The 22,640-nt window shown below is 36.8% G+C and overlaps 1 protein-coding gene across 1 annotated transcript in view; it reads right to left on the bottom strand.

The window, feature by feature from the left end:
* Window positions 1–22,640, bottom strand: part of LOC149797120 (hemicentin-2-like) — a 287,779-nt gene that overhangs the window by 102,202 nt on the left and 162,937 nt on the right. Inside the window, exon 17 of the mRNA XM_089961792.1 lies at window positions 17,603–17,742. Coding sequence (XP_089817918.1) covers window positions 17,603–17,742 — 140 coding nt within the window. The remainder of the gene's footprint in view (window positions 1–17,602; window positions 17,743–22,640) is intronic.

Raw genomic sequence — 22,640 nt, forward strand, 5'->3', positions numbered from 1 at the left:
TTGGAGGAATAACAATAACAAAATTTTCAAGATGGCTGCCAGTGTGTGTGTGTGTGTGTGTGTGTGTGTGTGTGTCTCTCTCTCTCTCTCTCTCAGACATGCACCAATTCCATTTATGACCAAAGTGGACATCATTAGAAGTTTTCTGGTGAGAGCACAAGGTCGATACAACCAGCCACATCTAACAAGATCTTCAAGATGGCAACTTTGTGATGGTGATTTTGGGAGGCCAGAATGGCACCATTTTCGTTTACAACTATCAGGATAAATATTTCAGTGAAATTCAAAAGTAGTTATACAAAGGCTTTCAAGATGATCAGTGTCAGCTATATCAAACATCTGAGCATTTCCACTTCATTGATGGCTAAGACTTTTAATAAATATAAACATTGATAGAATCATTTACTAAGGAGTAGCAATAATGCGATAAGACCAACTAGACTTGTTATGCCGTCTGGTGAAACCTCATGTCAATATGACTTTTTATTCATGTGAGGTGGCAATAATAAAATTTTCAAAATGGCTGTCGTGGTTGCAATACTGGACCTGAGTTAGGTGTTTTTTCTCAATAAAGGACCGACCAGACATCTAAACAAGGCTTTTAGTGAAAACCTGATGCTGACAAGATCATTCATTCGGGAAGAGTGGTAAGAACAATATTAATATGATGGCCACTATGACCACAATACTGAATAACAGAGCAGCACCTTTTACATCTGTACGTGACCTAGACCATAGGATGAATGTGTTTATAAAGCTTCATGGCAATCACCCATGTAGTTTAGAAGGCCTAGCAATAACACATTTGAGTTCATGGATCGACAGATGACAGACAATCCCACAAGCTCTCCTATGACAAGTATAGCTAACATTAACACTGTTCATGACCATGAGAACACATGTTGTTGCCCAGAAAATCACTGATTATGACCAAAATAAATCTGATGTTTGCAGGATAACAAACACCTATTATAACTGAAAACACGTGTTTGCCCAGGATAACACTGATTATATCCATCAAAATGCATGCATTTGCCCAGGATAACACTGTACATGACCATCAAAACATGTCTTTTGCCCAGGATAACAATGTTCATAACCATCAGAACATGTTTTGCCAGGATAATACTGATTATAACCATTAAAACTATTTATGCTAGCGCAAGGATATTTGTGATGAGGGGTGAATGGGTCTTGTTGGGCACTAGAATCAAAGCAATATTGACCATCAGGGGCCATTCAAATCCAGGAATGCGGTCACGTGACTCATTCAGCCAATGGAAGATAGTTTTTAAGGTTTATGACTATATGGGTCAGCATCCTTAGCGTCACTTGCAAAAGAATTCTTGGAGATACAGTTAGTATATTTAGCGAGCATAATTTTTACATTTTTCTTCTTTTTCCTTCCAATCCTTTTAATTGTTCCTGTTTCTTTGCACTATTATTCCTCATAATTGTAAGGATCATTTTCTTGCTCGTACTCTGGAAAGGAGAAGGTTAGTAGATTTTTCTTTTTGTACATGGCCATCGTCTACTTTTTGGAAAGACAATGACAAAAGCACTGATTATGGGTCATTCCCTTTGCAAATGGTTAGATCAGTATTTGAGGTTCAGGACGGATTTTAGACTAGTTCCGTCTTTTAACGTAATGGAAGTTTGTAATGTAAACATGAAGGGTATCGGAGGGCGCACAATCGACAAGTTTTTGCACCATGACATGGATGAAGTGCGCTTAAGAAGCCCCGATATTGTAATTCTCTTGATTGGGGACAACGATGCAAATGCCGATACATCGCCAGAGGTAACTGCACATAAGATGGTCGCATTGGCTATGCTTTTACCTAAGAAATATGATTGTTCTGTGTCAGCTTATGCCTAGATTCCTGGCAACATTACACCGAGTTGGGGTTGTGGGAATACTAAATCATAACAATGAAGCAGCCGATAAAAACTATAAGGATATGTATTGTCACTTAGCAAAGGAGGTCAATGATATTGTGTAATGTGAAGTGTCTGCTTTTCCTTATTTAACAATTTGGGACCATAATAGAAAATTTGTCTTCGATAGGCCTCAGGTCAGGGAGAAATTTTGCTCAGATGGCATTCATTTGTCCCTAAAGGACACTGGCACCTTTATATGTCACTTTGGGGAGCTCTTCTCAATGCATGTTATAAAATAGAGCATAACGCATAAACATTAATTGATAACTAGACTAGGCAAGCTCTTGTACTAATTCAGCTTTTAAATTTCAGTTGTATCTGCCCACAAAGGGAGATATCAGGCCAGATCCCGTACCTGTTCCTTTGTTTTTCGTAAACAACCTTAGTGTCTGCCATTGTGGAGGCACTGGGTCAGGTCAAGCCACTCATATACCAAGGTATCCTTGTTCTTAATTATTAATTATTTCAAAAGGGGTCTTTTATGAGTGGCTTCCCGGAACATGTTCCAATGTTTATTGTTATCTGCTCACTTTGGGAGATAACAGGCCAGTTCCCATACCTGTCCTCTTTTTCTTTTGCACTTTTGTATCAGCCTGTTGGCCTGATAACAGGTCCGGTTGCATAACAGACCGCCACTTTCTATACATGTGCCATTTTGCTAAGAACAAATTGGTCACACCCATTTTAGATTTTTTTAAAAATAAAACAAAATGAAACAATAAAAATAAAAAATATATATGTATATTAAACAATAACATGCCTTGTGCATAGGACCATACAAGGTAGTCCATATTACCTGTTTCTTACAATTTACTATTATGTCCAATACATTATTTTTTCTAACTTTACCAGATCATGCCACCCAAGCGCAAAGCATCAGCAGGGGTTAAACGGGCTGTAAAGAGGGTTCAGTCCACCGATTCATGGATTAGGTCAGTTGATCACCAAACACAGCAGCATGGAGCTGGAGCAACACACTATAATGCAGATACAGTTGACCAAGCTACCATTGACCAGATAACACAGCAGGTGGTACAGCAGATTACACCTGTTGTCACCGCTCAAGTGACAGAAAGCTGGACCACATCTTGGAGATGCTGCATGGGACCACTCGTCCGCAACAACCTACCATGTTGTCACAGGAAACTGAGCAAGATCCATCTGCATCCTCCAGCACCCAAACAAAAAGCAATGTTGAACAGTCAGTTGGGGAAGCATTGCACAGGCTATCTCAGCCTTAACTGGACTCTCTCACACAGGTATAGGTACTCTGAGTGATTTCTTAGCACCTATTACTACTTTAGATACACACAGTCAATCCAACTTTGTAAGCAGGTCAATCGATATAACTGCCTCTAAAACTGACAAAATTAAGCAGCAGATGTGGGCTGGGACATACATAGATTTTCAAACTCTCCTTTCGACATCCACGGACAATACATATAGATTACAGTTCAATATCACATCAAACACATTTGAATTGAACCTAGTCCCCATGGCCAAGAAGTCCCCGCTCTCGATCAATCAGTGGTTGACAGCATGGAACAGATTTGCTACAATAATATGCATGAAATCCCCCAGGTTGAGCACAGTGCTATCTCACCACACGGAAATCATCATGAAGTTTTCTGAGCGCAGGGCTCATTGGAGACACTACAATGAGCAGTTTCGTCGCATGAACTTGAACTTTATATGCAATCTGTTGTTGACAGCATTGGTGACACGACGATTACCAGCACTGCCACATTACCATCCTCAGTCTCAAAATCAAATCCCCCGAAAGGGGCCTGCTTTAACCACCACAGGGGGCTGCAGTGTTCGGCAGGGCTAGCATGTACATACCAGCATAATTGTTTCAATTGCTTGGAAGCTCATCCCTTCACTAAATGCAAACTGCCCAATCAACACCCATTCAAACTGTTGCCAAAATATGCCCCAAAACGGGCTAGACCTGAGAGCATGCAGCCCTTTCGTGGTGGCTACAAACCTACTCAGTCCCAAGGACCTACATCAAACTCTCTACAACACAGCCAGCAAGGGAAAGGGGTCCTGCAAATACTGAAAGCTTTCTACTCCTGTTAAATCTGAAAGGTTACAACACTGGTTCAAAGGATACAAAACAGCCAAGATACAAATTTTGATACATGGATTTACTTTTGGATTTAATGTGGGGCATGAGGGTTCTCTGTCACCTATCCAAATGCATACTCTAAAATCAGCCAAACAAAATCCACAGACAAAATGATGCTGGCAGGTGTGCAGGGCCTTTCAAGAGCCACCCTTTCTCACTATTTCAAATATCACCCCATGGCTTGGTTCCAAAGAAAAAACCTTGTACTTTTTGTATGATTCACCATTTAACACATCCTATGGGGTTTTCTATAAATGATGGTATATCCCCGGGAAAATGTGTTGTTCAATATCAAACTGTGGAACACGCTATTGCGATCATTAAAAAACTTGGCAGAGGTTGTGTTATGGCAAAAACTGACATAGCTAGTGCCTTCAGAATTGTTCCACTCTGCATGACTCAGTATCATATGTTTGGCTTCTCTTGGAATGACCTGTATTATTATGACAAGTGCCTTCCTATGGGCTGTAGCTCCAGTTGTCAAATCTTTGAATATTTAAGCACTGCATTACAGTGTGTTGTATGACACAAATTGGGCACTGGCCACATGGAACATGTTTTAGATGACTTTCTGCTGTTGGAATCAAACTATAACACCTTATTCTTAATTCTTTGTGCAGATATTGGTACCCCCATGTCTGAGGAAAAAACATTTCTTCCCAGTACAACACTGACCTTTTTGGGCTATGAACTGGATACAATCAAGATGGAGGTAAGATTTCCCATAGATAAACTCCAGAACTGATACAGTCTAATAACATTTTACCTACAAAAAACAAAAATGACGCTCCATAATCTCCAATCCATAACTGGAACACTCAATTTCGCATGTGCAGTTGTCCTGCCAGGCAGCGCATTCTTGAGAAGGTTGATTGATCTGACAGTGGGTGTGTCAAAACCACATCACTTCATATGCATTATGAAAGGTGTTCGGACTGATCTGCATCTGTGGTCCACATTCCTGAGAGAATTCAATGGTAAATCTTTATTCTTCCCTGATCGCTGGCTGGACTCTCATGCCATTCATATGCACACTGATGCATCTAGCACAGTTGGCTATGGCGGTGTACTAGGCAGCAAATGGTTCTATGGAACAAAGAATGGCGAGAGCTTGATATCACAGTCCTTGAGCTACATGTATACCCAACTATTCTAGCCATCAAAATTGCATTTACTTTCACACTGACAACTCAGGCATTGGTTGATGTTGTAAATACGCAAACCTCAAAGAACCCTTCCATTATGTTCCTTGTTAGAGACCTGGACCTTGCATGCCCCAGATACAACATACTATTTCAAACCTGTCACATCCCAGGAAAGAAAAATGTTCTGGTTGATGCTCTTTCTCGATTGCAGGTGCACAGATTCCAGACCTTGGCTCCACATGCGGACCCAGAATCGGCACTTCCAAACTTGATTCACTTATTATAGGGCTAAATGTAGTTATTTCAGGTGCTATAGTATTTATATTAGTTTTAGATGGGAAGTTATATTTGTGTATAAATTTTCTAAATTCTCTACATAAATTTACTAACAGTATGTCTATGATAGAGGAGTAACTCCAGTCTGCTGTTAGATTTTGAGGGAGAGACTTAAGGTCAATGCTTTTCACTGGTTACCAGCAGCTATTCAAATGCTATGGTGTCAAGTTACAGTCCGGAGAAATTGAAGCAAAGGAGTCAGGAGGACAGTTGGAAGATGCATCTGTAAAGCTAATTAAAATCAATTATAGCAAGTTTGCTTTAATACTTAAACATTAAAATTAGTGACCAGTTGAAGGGAAATTTGAATCTCTTTTAGTAGGTGTAAAGTGCTTAAAATAGAGTTGGGCAGTTATAGTTTAATTTTGAATTAATTTGTTCAATTTCATACTCAAAATAATATTTTTGTAAATTCTAACACACAGCATCAGTGGGAAAAGAGTGTGTATGAAGGGTACATATATGGCTTTATTTTGGATTACAGAATTTAGACTGTGCATTTTGATATGTAGATTAGAGTTAGATAAAGGGTCTACACCTAACACTATCAGACCAGAAGATTAGTTTAGAATAGGTCTTCAGGGAAGTTTTCTCTGAAGTCCGCTAGGATTGTTTAAAAAACCAGGTCAAACATAGTGCAGGGAGTCAGCATGAAGAACTAGAGGCAACATAATTTATGAAATGTAGAAAAGAAGAAACCCTCTTGCTTGTGACTGATTCCCCATAGCGCAGTGACATCAGAAAGGCGCTACTACAGTTTGGTGGAGAATTTAAAATGGAAATGTTGTTAAATTGTATTCTAAATTTTTACTGGATTCTGAAGAATTCTATTTTATTTTAGGCAGTGCTGACTCCATATGAAAGTTAAGTAGCAAAATTTTTGTATATTCATCTTTAGAATCTTTCTTTGCACTTTAGATGTTTGTCTTGCTGACCCTACAAATACCGAGCAGTTAGTAAAGGACACAACAGCAACCTATTTACAAAAGCTCAAAACACTGATGGAAATAACTAGACAAATTGCCCAAGACAACATTCAGAACTCTCAGCAAAAATATAAAGAATATTATGATACACACGCTCAAGAACCCTCTTTCCACCTAGGACAACGAGTATGGATGCACAATCCAAAAGTACCAAAAGGTAGATCATCTAAATTACACAAGAAATGGACAACACCATGGTATATCAGCGAAATTGGGCCCAATCATACATACAAGTTACATGATTGTGATAATCACAAACTACAAAGATCGTTGGTCCATGCAAACAGACTAAAACAATACTTCAGCCCTGAGAACAGAAACGAGTTTTCAGACATGATACTACACAAATAGCTACACCACAGGAGACCACAACACCAAAGGGGACACAAACATCTTTATAGACTAAACATCTGGTAGCAAACCCTCAAGTAAACCAGTGCACAACAAGACAACTGATATTCCAGCACCTACAACAGATTCATCTTCCAAGTCATTAGCATCAGATGAACCTGCAACAGCACAGTCAAAAGAAGAATGGGGTATTGTTGATGAAATTCTAGCCTGTAGTCGGCATCGTGGCAAGTGTGTTTATAGGGTTAAATGGCAAGATCGCGACTTCCCCAAGACAACATGGGAACCTGAAGAAGCTTTACCAGTTTTTGCTCCAGGAATTTCATGTAACAAAGACACAAAAAGGAAAGAGAAGAAAGTATGCAAAGTGAAGATTCCAAAGGGACTTGATCAATTAGTTTTTAAAGGTGGACTCATTATATTTGTTTTGCTGTTCTATACTTTCCTATCAACCTTTCCTCCATATCTATCCTGCATATCTTCCTTCCTATGGCATAGCAGAACAGAGGTAAAAATCCCATACTTGGACTATTGACAGCTATGCTGCACATTCCAAATGGATTATTCTTTGCAAACAAATAACTTCTGTAATTTTAAAGCAGTCTATGGCACAATGTTGGTGCAAGTTCTTATTCAGTTCAAGAAAATCTTGAAATCCTTGTGATACCTGGAAATTACATTCAAAGTGAAGTGACATTCATGGAACATTATACAATGTGCTGTAGATTGGTGAGAAGTCAGACATTTATGGAACTGTTGTTCATGTGACTCTTGGTAGACAAAGATGATATAGAAATTATTTGTGTGATTAATAATTAAGTGTTTGAAATTATTTAGCATATACATGCATCAAGATATTTACCTAAATTTAGCATCCATAAGACCTCTTGGGATTATAAAGTTATTTCTGTGTCTAACTGAAATGATTGTAATAAATCGCAATATTGTAGTACCTTAATACCTTGAACTATGGAATGTAAATTCTGTTTAGGGTGTAGATTTTGTAGGTTTGTAGTGCACAAGGAGGTGTGTGTGAACACTGATGCCACATAAAACATTATGAAATACATGTTTAATCCAATTTATTCAATAATTTGACAAAAACAAGAGTATGTTATAAAAATTTGGGGACCAAATTTTGCTAGGCCGGAGGGACATATTATAGGGCTAAATGTAATTATTTCAGGTGCTATAGTATTTATATTAGTTTTAGAAGAGAAGATTATTTATGTATAAATTTTCTAAATTCTCTACATAAATTTAATAACAGTATGTCTGTGATAGAGGAGTAACTCTACAGTCACTGTTAGATTTAGAGGCAGAGATCTAAGGTCAATACTAGGTTACCAGCAGCTATTCAAATGCTATGGTGTCAAGTTACAGTCCGGAGAAATTAAAACAAAGGAGTCAGTAGGACAGTTGGAAGATGTGTCTGTAAAGCTAACACTGGACAACAAATTTTTACAAAAGTCATGTTACTGAAATAAAATTAGTCAATTCTTATCAATTTTTATGTGCTGAACACGAATATGACAGTCAAATTGCAAAATTGGCTCTAGTTTTTTTGTAATCTGCAAGACATTAATGTTTACATAACGAAATGCATTCCAATAGTAAAAGGTCAACTGTAATAGCCTACCTATAAAAAATCAAGTCATTGACTACATCTTAGATTTCTTCGCCTGTCTCTTGTACAGCTGTTCGGGAGCATCTCTGAGGAGTGTCCAGCAGTAGTCAGCCAGCATTGTAGTGGACCATTTTCCCTGGTATCTTTGTTCCATTGTTGCGATATCTTGATGAAAACGTTCGCCGTGTTCATCACTAACAATACCACAGTTGCTAGGAAAGAAATCCAAATGGGAATGAAGGAAGTGAATCTTTAGAGACATATTGCAGCCAAGTTTCTTATACTTCATCAACATGTCTTCTACTAGTTCCTTATAGTTTTCTGCCCTAACATTTCCGAGGAAGTTTGTAGAAACTAGGCGAAAAGCATTCCATGCTTGTTTCGCGTCACCTTCCAGCAAGTTGTTGAACCGGTCATCTTTGAAAAGCTCTCGAATCTGAGGACCCACAAAAACTCCCTCTTTAATCTTTGCTTCGCTGAGTCGAGGGAATTTTTCATGCAGGTATCGGAATGCTGGCAAAGTCCGGTCAATGGCTTTCACGAAGTTCTTCATCAAACCTAGTTTGATGTGAAGGGGTGGTAGCAAGATTTTCTGAGCCTCAACCAGAGCTGGCTGTTGGATATTCTTCTCTCCAATGGCTACATTCTGCCTGTGAGTCCATTCCTTCCTCATGTAGTGCATTTCCCTTGCTCGGCTATCCCACTCGCATAAGAAACACATGTATTTTGTATATCCTTGCTGCAGTCCCATTAAAAGGGCAACTACCTTCAAATCACCACAGAGGTGCCAGCTGTACTTGTTATACTCAATGGAATTCAGTAGCTGCCTTAAGTTATCGTATGTCTCTTTCATGTGGACAGCATACGCTACTGGAATAGATGGAAGAATGTTTCCATTGTGCAAAAGCACAGCCTTGAGACTCAGTTTCGAAGAGTCCACAAATAGTCTCCATTCTTGTGGGTCATGAGTGATTTTTAAAGCATTCATGAGGCCCTCAATATCAGAACAGAATATCAGATTACTTTCCTTTCTGAAGAAAGGCTCCAATTGCTGGTGGCGCTTTCGATATGCAGTAATTGTGACATCTTCTTCTAGAAGATTCCATTGTTGGAGTCTTGATCCTAGCAATTCTGCCTTGTTCTTTGATAAGTCCAAATCACGAATCAGGTCATTTAGTTCTTCCTGTGTTATTCTGTGTGGGGTTGATGATGCACCACAGTGAAAATCTGGATCACTGCATGCTGATGGACCAGGAGAAGAACAGGTCGACTCACCTTTGTCTTCGTCAGATGAATCAAGAGAATATTCTGCTGGAGGTTCTGGAATAGGAAGTCCCTCACCATGTGGAACTGGTCTCAATGCAGACGGAATGTTTGGGTAGACTATTCTCGACTTCTTTCGCTTCGTTATTCCGCCGGAAAGAGGAGGAACCAAGCAGAAGTAACAGTCATTTAGGTGGTTGCTTGGCTCTCTCCACACCATTGGGACTGCAAACGGCATTGATGACCTTTTGCAATTCAACCACTGTGAAAGCTGTGTTGTACATGTAGCACAGCATATATGCGGAGCCCAAGGCTTGTCTTGGTCACCAACCTTGCATCCGAAGTAAAGATGATATGCCTTCTTCACTTGAGAATTGATACTTTTCTTCTGGTTGGCAAATGTCACTTCCCCACAAATATAGCAAAAATTGTCCGCGGTATTAACACACTTTCGAGGCATTACTGTTCTTTATTGTACGTAAATGGATAAAATAATAAGTTTTATCTAACAGTAGCTTGAACTGTCTCGCACAACGTCTAAAATATTTTAAATGCTGAACCTATCTGATTGGCCTTTATATAGTACACTGCTTACGTCAGCTTCAGCAGCCGCCTGGCATTAGTATAATAGGCCTACACATGTATAGTACACTGCTGACGTCAACTTACTTCAGCAGCCGCATGGCATTAGTATTGCATTGCATCAGAAAATGATGCAATCAGCTGTGGATGATGTGAGCATGATGGTATTATGCAATGTTACATCATTATTCCGGATGTTGCTGCAGTCCTACTGGAGAAATTTACACAGTGAAACATAGAAAATGAGGTATATGAATATCTTCAAAACGAGAGCCAATACAAATTTTTCACGGTTATATTCGTGTTCGGCACACCAAAATACTACAGATTAGGGCCTTTTCAAGTCAGTAATGATTTCACTGTTGACCAGTGTAATTAAAATCAATTATAGCAAGTTTGCCTTAATACTTAAACATTAAAATTAGTGACCAGTTGAAGGGAAATTTGAATCTCTTTTAGTAGGTATAAAGTACTTAAAATAGAGTTAGCAGTTACAGTTTAATTTTGAATTAATTTGCTCAAAAAGGAAAAAGTTTACAAGTAATTTCATACTCAAAATAATATTTTTGTAAATTCTAACACACAACATCAGTGGGAAAAGAGTGTATGGAGAGTACATACATGGCTTTATTTTGGATTACATAATTTAGACTCTGTGCATTTTGATAAAGTTAATAAAATGATACATCAAGCCAAACAAGCGCACTATAAAAAAGTGCTTGATGAAAACCAAAATAATCCCAAAGCTATCTGGAAAGTGTTTACAGGGTTTGGTGCAGGCAAATGTAAGAGTAAAGCTGAAATTTTATCCCTCAATCATGAGGGCATTTACACTGATAATCCAGCTGACATCTCAAATAATTTTAACAACTTTTTTGTTCAAATTGCTGAAAAACTTTAAAGAACCCAGAACTTCATCTGATCGTCTGGAACTCAAACATTTTTGTGCTAAAAAAAACTACCAAACAATATAAAGTTTGAAATTCCTGAAATGAGTCCTGAATTTGTGTTGAAATATATAACAAAAATGGATGATTGTAAAGCTACAGGACTTGATATGACTGGACCAAGGCTACTAAAGGTAGCTGCACCTGCAACTGTAGAGAATATAGCTTTCATTTGCAATGAAAGTATTAGGTCTAATAAATTTCCACAAACATGGAAAACTGCCAAGGTTTTACCATTGCATAAAGCAGGAACAAAAAGATGATGTAAATAACTACAGACCCATCTCTATCCTTCCTTGTCTCTCCAAATTACTAGAAAAACATGTACATGATTCTTTTCTCAACTATTTAAACACTTATAATCTTATTCATGATAATCAGTCTGGCTTTCGCCAGAATCACTCCCGTGAAACTGCACTTGTATCTTTGATTGATAAATGGCTGAAAGCATTAGATCAAGGAGAAATGGTAGGCACTATTATAGTTGATTTTCGTAAAGCTTTTGATCTTGTAGACCATGAAATTTTGCTTGAAAAACTAAAAATCTATCAATGCAGTGAAAACTCCCTAAAACTGGTTTACTTCTTACTTAACCGATAGAGTGCAAAAAGTATCTTTAAATGGTCAACTTTCTGAAAGTAAAAATATTAATTGTGGAGTACCACAAGGCTCTATCCTTGGGCCTCTCTTATTCATACTATTTATCAATGATTTACCTCTTAAGATTGTAACTTCAGTTTCTTCCACTGACCTTTATGCAGATGATACTACACTGTCTGAGATTGGTAAAACCAAAACAGTACTTGAAAATAACTTACAAGATGCTCTCAACAGACTTCAAGTATGGTGCAAGGAAAACAGTATGATCATAAATACAGAAAAAACGAAAGCCCTACTAGTTACAACACAACAAAAACGAGCAAGGCTAGATAGCGACAAACTCCAGGTTCTATTCGACAATGTGAGCCTCAATATGACCTCTCAAGATAAAATTCTTGGTGCATTCGTGGATAACAATCTTACTTGGTCTATTCACATTAAACATATTTCAAAAAAGGTTAACTCTTATCTTTGGCTACTGAGCAAAATCAAAACATACATTCCTCTTCAGTATAGGGTCATCTTTTATAAAAGTTATATTCAGACATATCTGGACTACTGTAATGTAATTTGGGGTAATACCTCTAATTCAAACATAACAACACTTTTAAGACTCCAAAAGAGGGCTTGCCATTTAATTCTAGATCAAAGTATAGACAATTTTCAGGATGCAATGAATAATATAAAGATTTTAACAATACATGAAAGAATATTTCTTAGAAAGGCCAAATTGATGTATAAAGTATCCAGAAAAGACATTCCTGTCTATCTAAGCAATATCTTTCACCAAAGAGATGCTGATGGCACTCCAAATTTAAGGTCCATAAGAAGAAAAAATTACATTATACCAAGGCCAAAGAAGGAATTGTTTAAAAAAAGTTTTCAATATACTGGTCCACTGGTATGGAACAACATTCCCAGTGACATAAGGCAGGCTCCTAGCATTTCATCTTTTCACAATCAATGTCTTAAATGGATGAAATCTTTAAAAAATTGAACAGTTCTAGTACAAAAAATACCGCCTGCTTTTCTGTAATTTTACATCATTTTCATAGCTGAATATTTCAATGCAGGATTATATTTTATGTTTTATATGTATGTTTATGTTTTCACTGATGCCTGTGAATGTGTTCCAGGCTTGATACTTTAAATTTTAAAATTACTTAATTATTTAGTGTCAAGCCAGACTCTTCACATCATGTTGTATATACTGTATATATTGTACATAACAGATAGAAGGCCTCAAGGTAGATTAGTTCTGTAACTAATTGAGTTACCTTCTCTAAATAAAGTCTTTATTATTATTATTATTATTATTATTATTATTATTATATGTAGATTAGAGTTAGATAAAGGGTCTGCACCTAACACTATCAGACCAGAAGATTAGTTTAGAATAGGTCTTCAGGGAAGTTTTCTCTGAAGTCCGCTTGGATTGTTTAAAAGAGCCAGGTCAAACATAGTGCAGGGAGTCAGCATGAAGAACTAGCGGCTACATAATTCATTAAATGTAGAAAAGAAGAATTAAACCATCTTGCTAGTGACTAATTCCCCATAGCGCAGTGACATCAGAAAAGCACTACTACACACTAACAAACACACTTGATACACTACTGGATAGTACCTTGACACAAATGTTGAAAGCAGCAACTTGTACTATAACTTCTTGGTACAAACAGCTCCTATTTTGAGCTATGTTTTCCTTGGCATTCCATGCCTTCTTGAGAATTGGGGAGATCACTCCCTTAGCCTCCATAACCCTAATCTGTTGCACATTGATCAGTTGGACCACCATTCCATCACTCGAACATTTAACACCTTCAAACACGGCCAGGGCCAGAAGTTCACTTTAAAAATTAATAAAAACTATAATGTTGCAGTTTGTCCTGTCTCAAATCTCCAGTGATACATCCAAAGGTGAGGTACAGGTCCAAGCCCAATATTTATGTATCTTTCAAACACACCTATAACTCAGGCAGAATTCAATGCACAGCTCAAACTTGCTCTGCAGTTCTGCAGATTTGATCCAAAATGCTTCAAGAGTCACAGATTTAGAATCATAGCAGCAACAACTGCTGCGGCACAGGGCTTGTCTGATAGATTTTTCAGTTAGGGCAATGGAAATCGGATGCTTTCAAACGATATATTAGATGTTCTGAGCGTCATTCTAATCTATAATTTCTTTTGGTTTTCAACTGAGTTAGCACACAAAGGGGTATCTGGGGTTCTTAGTTACACTTTTTTAAATTAACCTTTAAGTGCATTTTCCATCATAATCATAATCTGGGTAAATATCAGGTTCACCATTCATCCCTGCATTATATATAGATATTGCATATCATGTTATGTTCATGTCACGCAAACGTTACTTTCCATTTCAGGTCTAGTGGGTTCACAGACCTGAACACACTGTATAATCTCATCGGAATGGCAAGTGGGTTCACTGCAGATGAATGTGACAGGAAAAGTACACACGAGAAACCTCGGCTAAATAATTACAACAACCACAAATCTCTGAATAACTTGAATTGGTAGAAGTCAAGAAGCATATAACTCTAATGTGGATATAACAGCACTGATATTTGTTCACTATGTGCAATCTTCACAGTTGGCACTTCTATCCTTCTCAATTGGAAGCCACAAATGTCTGTGAGCAGAATGAGAAAGGCATGGTTTATGCAGGCCACGGGCCATTTGGGGGCTGTACAGGCCCCATGCAAAGTGAGTGACTTGCATGGTTCCTGTGTTATGGCGGTCTCAGCTCCCAAATGGATTGTTTTTTGGTTTGATGGTTACAAATTTACATTCAGGTCTGAATTTAAACTAAGTAGTTTATCACATACTATGTTAAAGTAATTTTGTAAATAACCTTATGCATGTTAGATCATATGAACATATTATTATTTTCAATACAATTGTCACTTATGTGGCCAGCATCAACAATTCGTTTTCCAGTGTAATTCGTTATGTTCAAATTCTTCCTTTCCTCCTTAGTGTTGTTATCCTCTAACACACGCTTCATCACAAAACTATTTGTGCTAGCGCAAGGATATTTGTGATGATGGGTGAATGGGTCTTGTTATGCACTGGAAACAAGTGCAATATCGACCATCAGCTGCCATCCAAACCCAGGAATGGGGTCACGTGACTCATTCAGCCAATGGAAGATAGTTTTAAGGTGTACGAATATATGGGTCAGCATCCTTAGCGTCACTTGCAAAAGAATTCTTGGAGATACGGGTAGTATATTTAGTGAGCAGAATTTTTACATTTTCCACCACCACCCCACCAACCGCCTTGCAGTATAGCCTTCTATGCTGTAGTTATTTTTGTAAATAACTGTAGTCATGTTATATCATTTGAACATAACTTGTTTTTGCTTCATATTAATTTCTCAGCAGTAACATTGTATGAGGAAGGTATTCACACCTGTACTACACAAATTATTCACATATCTTTCATGCCTTTGTATCCTTTGTTATGTGTATACATTTGAAAACAATTTTTTAAAAGAAATATCATGGTTCTTTTGGTTACATGTACATTATGTCGGTCTCAGCTCCCAAATGGATTGTTTTCTGGTTTGATGGTTACAAATTTACATTCAGATCTGAATTTAAACTAAGTAGTTTATCACATACTATGTTAAAGTAATTTTGTAAATAACCTTATGCATGTCAGATCATATGAACATATTATTATTTTCAATACAATTGTCACTTATGTGGCCTGCATCAACAAATAGTTTTCCAGTGTTATTCGTTATGCTCAAATTCTTACTTTCCTCCTTACTGTTGTTATCCTCTCACACACGCTTCATCACAAAACTCATGTTTTTGCCCCAAGATAACAGTGTGCATGACCATCAAAACATGTTTCTGCCCTGGAAAACACTGTTCGAGATGAACAAAAAAAACATGGTTTGCCCAGGATAATACTTCATGATCATTAAAATATATGTTTTTACCCAAGATAAAGTCTGTTCATAACCATCAGAGCATATGACATGCAGGATATCAAACACTTGATGTTGCCAAAGAGAACAAGCACTATTCATGACTATCAAAATATATACTGTTCCCCAGGATAACAAACTTTTCAAGGCCATCAGAAATCATGCTGTTTTGTATGTAAACAATCTGGGGACTAATTTTATATGACAATATATAGGGAAAGCATAACTTGGATCTCATATTGCAAAAGGAAAAGACAGAAATTCTGCAGAAGTGGAATTCAACATTTTTTCAAACTGGATCAAGCCAAGTAAAATTAGATTTCAAATTAGCCACTGTGGGGGCCATATTAATATAAGATCAGCACTATTTTCATTTAGGGCAAACTAGACATCACAAGAAATCTTTGGGTGAAAACTGTGCATCAGTATGACAATCAATTATGGAGCATCGATAATAAGATAACAATATATGCTAAGTATTAAAACACAACATTTACTTTGGTATAGTTTCATCGAGATCACCAGCAAAATGGATGACCAAGACTTAATTTGAAAAACCTTATTAGAATTTTTTTTTTTAAATGAACAGCAAACATGGGGTACAAAAAATAGTGGGAACCACAAAAATTTTGTGTTACCATTTCCCCATTGGTTTTAATAAGTTGTGCAACTAGTGATTATTGTTGTGAGAAACCTGTGATTCCATGGCCTGGCAGCATTTTTCCTTATGTAACCACATAACTGGCCATTTCACTAAACTGGCATATGTAACTACACGATTGGCAATTTCACTATGCTGGCTTATGCAGCTACACAATTAGCCATTTCAATTAGCTGGCTTATGTAACTACACCATTAGCCATTTCATTTAGCTGGCTTATGTAACTACACTAATTTTAAGCCATTTAACTAAGCTGGCTAATATGTAACTACACAATTAGCAATTTCAGTATCATGCTGGCTTATGTAACTACACAATTGGCCATTTCACTAAGTTGGCTATGTCACTACAGAATTAGCCATTTCACTAAGCTGGCTTATGTAACTACATTATTAGCATTATTTCACTAAGCTGGCTTATGTAACTACACCAGTTTTAAGCCATTTCACTAAGCCGGCTCATGTAACTACACGATTAGCATTATTTCACTAAGCTGGCTTAAACATTGTTTTAAAAACAAAATGGTTCTAATCTCCCAAACCAAATCATTTGTTTACCTATTTTACTCCAGTCTGATACAAATTCTTTCCAACAATATAGGACAGTATGTACTGCCCCTTTCTCATAATCAAAATCATCCAATAACTTTCAAAGAATGAGATCTTTTGAGAAAGAAGCATGTGAGAAAATAATACAAACTGATTACACCAATGAGAACTAATTTCACTAATATGGACAGATCTTCCTGATAATAAAAGTCAACTGATATATTGGTTTTATAAGCAACTGAGCAGCTCTTCTTGAGAAGTCATTTAAATATTTTTCTATTAATACAAATAACAACCACATTCGATTGTGGATCAGCATCATTTAATTACATCTGAAAGCTATTGGGCACAAAAAGAATGTACTCACTCACACTGCATTTGAACATTTTGGATAAGTTAAAAGTATTCAGACAGCAAAAAAGATCTATCTTGAAGAATTCAAAAGTTTGAGATGTCAACTTGTTTTAAATCACAAACTTTCATAAACTGAGACTGTACCATGCATTTCAAGAAAACATGTTATACTTACTGAATATTGTTAATTTAAATGTCCCATTATGGGATTGTCCATTGATCATGGCTGTACATGTATACAGGCCTGCATCAAGTTCACGTACTGGCACGAAATTTAAAGAAATAGAAGACGTGCTTTCTCTGGATGCATATAACCTGAAAGAAAATGAAATGATCCAAGTTCATTTTGAGTTCAAATATACTGATAACTTGGTGGGCTGACGTCATGATACCTTAGATTAGGTCAAATAAATGAAAATATATTATGTGGAGAGTGTTTAGAACAAGACAATTCTGAATGGTTTTCAATCGATACCAACACTGCTTTCATGCTTTATCTAAACATGGTACTTGTCAGGGATTCTCTGGGCTTGCATTCTGGTGTGACCCTGTTCCCCATGCCAAAATGCTCCATTTACTTTATTTAGTGTAACAATGTCGTCAAAAAAATTGTCATATTTTACTGATTAAAACATCTGACTCCTGTGACTATACCTATGGCTAGACAGCTTCAATTAATATAAAACTAGTGACAAAATTCTGCAATAATATAAATGCTCAGTATTATGTGTAAGGGCTTAAATCATTTTTGAGTTGGATCATATTATTCCATTAAGTAAAGTGGGGTACAATGATAATGTGCTAAAAGCTAAAAACAATGTTGATCAGAGATTATCTGTAATTAACTAACTTTACCTTTTTGTTCAGACCAGACAGCAGAAAAGTAAAATTATTAGAGGATGAAGTTTGTAGGTTAAGGAGGAAATTTTGAAAACTGGAGGATCCTATGGCCAAGATGGAAGAGACATTAAATTGTGACTGCTGCAACAATGTTAAAGATCCAAACAGTAATCGGATGGAACAGCTTAAGTTGCAGATGGAGACATTCAGTAGTGACAATGGATAGGATTTGATTAAATTATAGGCCCTGAACATCTTCACAAAAGAGTTATCAGACAGGTCAGTCTCTGGAAGAAGACTGGTCAGGAGAAACCCCATTTGAAAGACAGCCCATGACGATGAAATATGCTTCAACAGTTGATTGCAGGCAACTGCCCCAATATCTCTTGAAAATTTGTCAAAGAAAAATTACAGAACATACAAAAAGTGTTGCTAAGGGTAAAAAAAAGAAAGAATATCGCTTGTCAGTTTAAATTTATCTGAAATTAAATACAGTTTTTAAGATAATATGTTGCATTTTATACTGTATTAACCCCACCCTCACCCCCATCTAAGGTTATTGTATGATTCAGGATGAAATAGGTATTTGTGACTTGTCAGGTAATCATATATTTTTTTACAGGCACTGTTCATGAAGTCATGAATCACTGAGGAACTTTGTTCATCATAGTTCATGAATATGTTCATGCACTTGTTCATGAATGATGATCCAATTTGTGGACTTTAATGAACTGTTCATGAATTCAGTTCATGAACAGTTCATGAATTCATTATTTCGCGAATTGACTGTTTTCAGTTCATGCACATTCATGAATAATTCATGAACCTTTTGATGAACTTTCATGAATGGTTCTTGAACCAAGTTCATGAACAGTTCATGCCAGTTCATGAATTATTCATGATCATTTTGTAGGGACGTGACACTTGCAGCTAGGTGAACACATGAAACTTCTGCAGCCTTGGGTAAGCTTGCAGTGAATGAATAAACTTGAACAATGGAATTAAACTTAATGTTTTGGCGGAACAGATTTGTTTTCCACTGCATTGCAACTATAAGATTACATTATTTAATCATCAAATATGCAGATTATTTTGTTGGAATGAAGTAAAACTTTGCAATATATTATGATAATGTGGTCCACCAGGAGCAGTTGAGTCAAAAATACATTTTTGGACAGGGGCCTTCGGACTCCCAGACCCCCCTTCACATTTTCAGGCTTTTTTTGGAAGGGGGGAAAACACAATAATGTCTGATTTTTGAAAGCCCAGATGCTTGTAGCAAGAAATCTGTGCAAGCTTGCAACAAGCTAGTAACAAGCTTGCACAAGCTTGTACAAGCTAGTAACAAGCTTGTGCAAGCTAGTAACAAGCTTGTGTAAGCAAGTAACAAGCTTGCGCAAGCTTGTGTATACTTATTGTACAAGGTAAATAAATAACAAGCTTGCGCAAGCTTGTGCATACTTATGAAACTATCTTGTTAAATAAGCTTGCGCAAGCCTGCTGCAATGTTCCAAATACAAGCTTGCTGCAAGCTTTATAAATTAGCTTGTGGCAAGCTTGCTGCAAGCTTTAAAACAAGCTTGCAATTTTGGTTTGGGTTAACCCGACTTTAACAAAATTCCCAATGACATCTTTCAAACAATCTGATGCAGTCTCACTAGAAAATGGCTATTATGAGACAAGCAAGGGATGAAAACAGCCAATCTGACCTATGCTATTAAAAGTTCAAGACTTTTGTCACTGTCACTGGGTTCATACAGATCTGGATCCAGAGCTGAAATTCAATGACTATTCAATGACCAGTTTCCAGTTTTCAATGACTACTCAAGGTATCAAGTGTTCTGCTTCAGTTGGTAATTTAAACACAAGAAACAAACACAAAACCAATACACTGAAATAAAGAAATGTAATATGAAATGGATATGATATTTAAAAAGGAAGTCATAGTAATCTAGATGTTAACCATTGCCCTTTAGCTTCTATACTTTCTTCTCCAGCTGCAACTCCAGTGCTTTCACTTCAGAGATGCTGCCAGGATTTTATGAAAATAAGCTGCATCCAATTATAAAACACATGATTCCACTCACCAAAAATTGTTGCCTAGAATCTTGGAAGAAAGCATGATTTTGATCGGTGAGGCTGTACATACGTACACTAAAATCTGTATTTAGCTACCTATGCCTGAGTAACCACCTGTCATTTATGACCAAAACTGTCATGCACAAAATGATTTTATTACATTTATTACATAATAGGTATAGTTTTCCTATAGTATGTGCAGTTTCATATTTTTGATATTACCACATGTTAAAATATTACTTTATGTCATTCTGTTTTATCCAAATAAGCCCATTATTGTGCTGTATACTCTTTACTGATTATCTGGAATCATGGGAAAATGCTTTTAACCCCACCTTCTGGAATGTTTGGTTTTGAATGAACATTTTTGGCAGAAATTTTTTAACTCAACTCGTGAAAGGAAACTGAGGAAAAATTATCTCGGCTGTCTGCATATGGATATGTTACCCCATCAGGGCTTTGTTATGTCATGTATAACAATATCATAATGAGAAAAATGGCATAAAACTACAAGACAATAACAACAATAAGAAGTAAAACTAAGGGTATTGCTTATTTGATGGCCGGGTGGGGTGAGGGAGCGGTATATCCATAACATAGATATAGAATCCACTATACATACAAGCATGGTTTAAATGTTAACTTGCAGTAGTAAATAAACTCACCTCTGTTCACAGAAGAATTATGACATAAATGGGTCTCCTAAATCACAGAACTTTATCCAACCACAGCATCTTTTACGCAGTATATATCTGGGATGCAAATCCGACTCAAAAAGAAATTTATTTATGTCTTCTGTACAGTCTATTGTTCCAGTCAAATACTGTAAATATCTGATCACAAATGCATTGGAGTAAATGTGGGAACTTCTGCATCCAGTAATCCTATTTCACATAACAATCGCAACAATATAATGTTTAGTTCTGCAAGTGACATTTTAGGGTAAACATGTACTCTAGGCCTACTGTTTACCATATCAATGTGGCATCCCAAAGCATTAACCATTCTGTTTTGAAAAATGATTCTGCCATTATAAAATGTTCTGTTTATTCGGATGGAAGCTTTTTCTTTGATTTATAGCTTGTAAAAATGTACAGTCTACTTTTAGTAGTTTAACATTGTTTGGGACTATATTTTATGCACAACAAATGAAAGGTGCACCGTCTGTCAGAATGAACGAAATTATTTGTTCTTCTTTCTATCTAAATAATTTCCACTGAAATAAAAACTTATAATGTGATAAAAAGAATCTCAAATGGGAAATAATTTAACATTAAATTTATGAAACTCATTGAATAATGTCCAGCTTTTGCAAGCCAAGGCTCACAAAAGCTGGAATACCGCTCTGGTGGCCTAGTGGTTAGAACATCTGCCTTGGATGCAGGAGGTCGCGGGTTTGATCCCCGGCCGAGTAATACCAAAGACTTACAAAATGGTACTAACAGCTGCCTCACTTGACACTCAGCATTAAGAGGTTAGTGTTAGGACTGGCCGGCCCTATGTCAGGATAATGTGACTGGGTGGGACATCATGCTACATGTCTGCGGCATGATGCCCCAGTGCTAGACATCACTATAAACTGCCACACTGCAGACATCGTAGCAGTTTGACTGAAATTTTGTTAAAGCTATGTTAAAAATCCAAATCACACACACACACATGCAAAAGCTGGACATTATTCAACCTGTTAAATAAATTCAATATTAAATTGTTACCCATTAGAGATCCTCTATATATGCAGTTGCATTGAAGACAACCTGCTAATCACTAGCAACAATCATGTATTTATCTGCAAAATTACAGTTTAAACTGTTCTTAGATGAATTATTGCATTGTAAAATCAGGTATTATACAACCAAAAATGATTACTTAATCCACTGTATCCAGAACTGTGAATAACAACCAAAGACCATTACTTAATCCACTGTAACACAACTGTGAATAACAACCCAAGACCATTACCTAATCCAATGTAACCACAACTGTGAATAACAACCAAAAACCACTACCTAATCCACTGTAACCACAACTGTGAATAACATTAACCAAAGACCATTACCTAATCCACTGTAACCACAACTGTGAATAACAACCAAAGACCATTACCTAATCCACTGTAACCACAACTGTGAATAACATTAACCAAAGACCATTACCTAATCCACTGTAACCACAACTGTGAATAACATTAACCAAAGACCATTACCTAATCCACTGTAACCACAACTGTGAATGACATTAACCAAAGACCATTACCTAATCCACCGTAACCACAACTGTGAATAACATTAACC

Source organism: Sinohyriopsis cumingii, chromosome 6, assembly GCF_028554795.1.
Source record: "Sinohyriopsis cumingii isolate HCF-2022 chromosome 6, ASM2855479v2, whole genome shotgun sequence".
NCBI lineage: Eukaryota > Metazoa > Mollusca > Bivalvia > Unionida > Unionidae > Sinohyriopsis > Sinohyriopsis cumingii.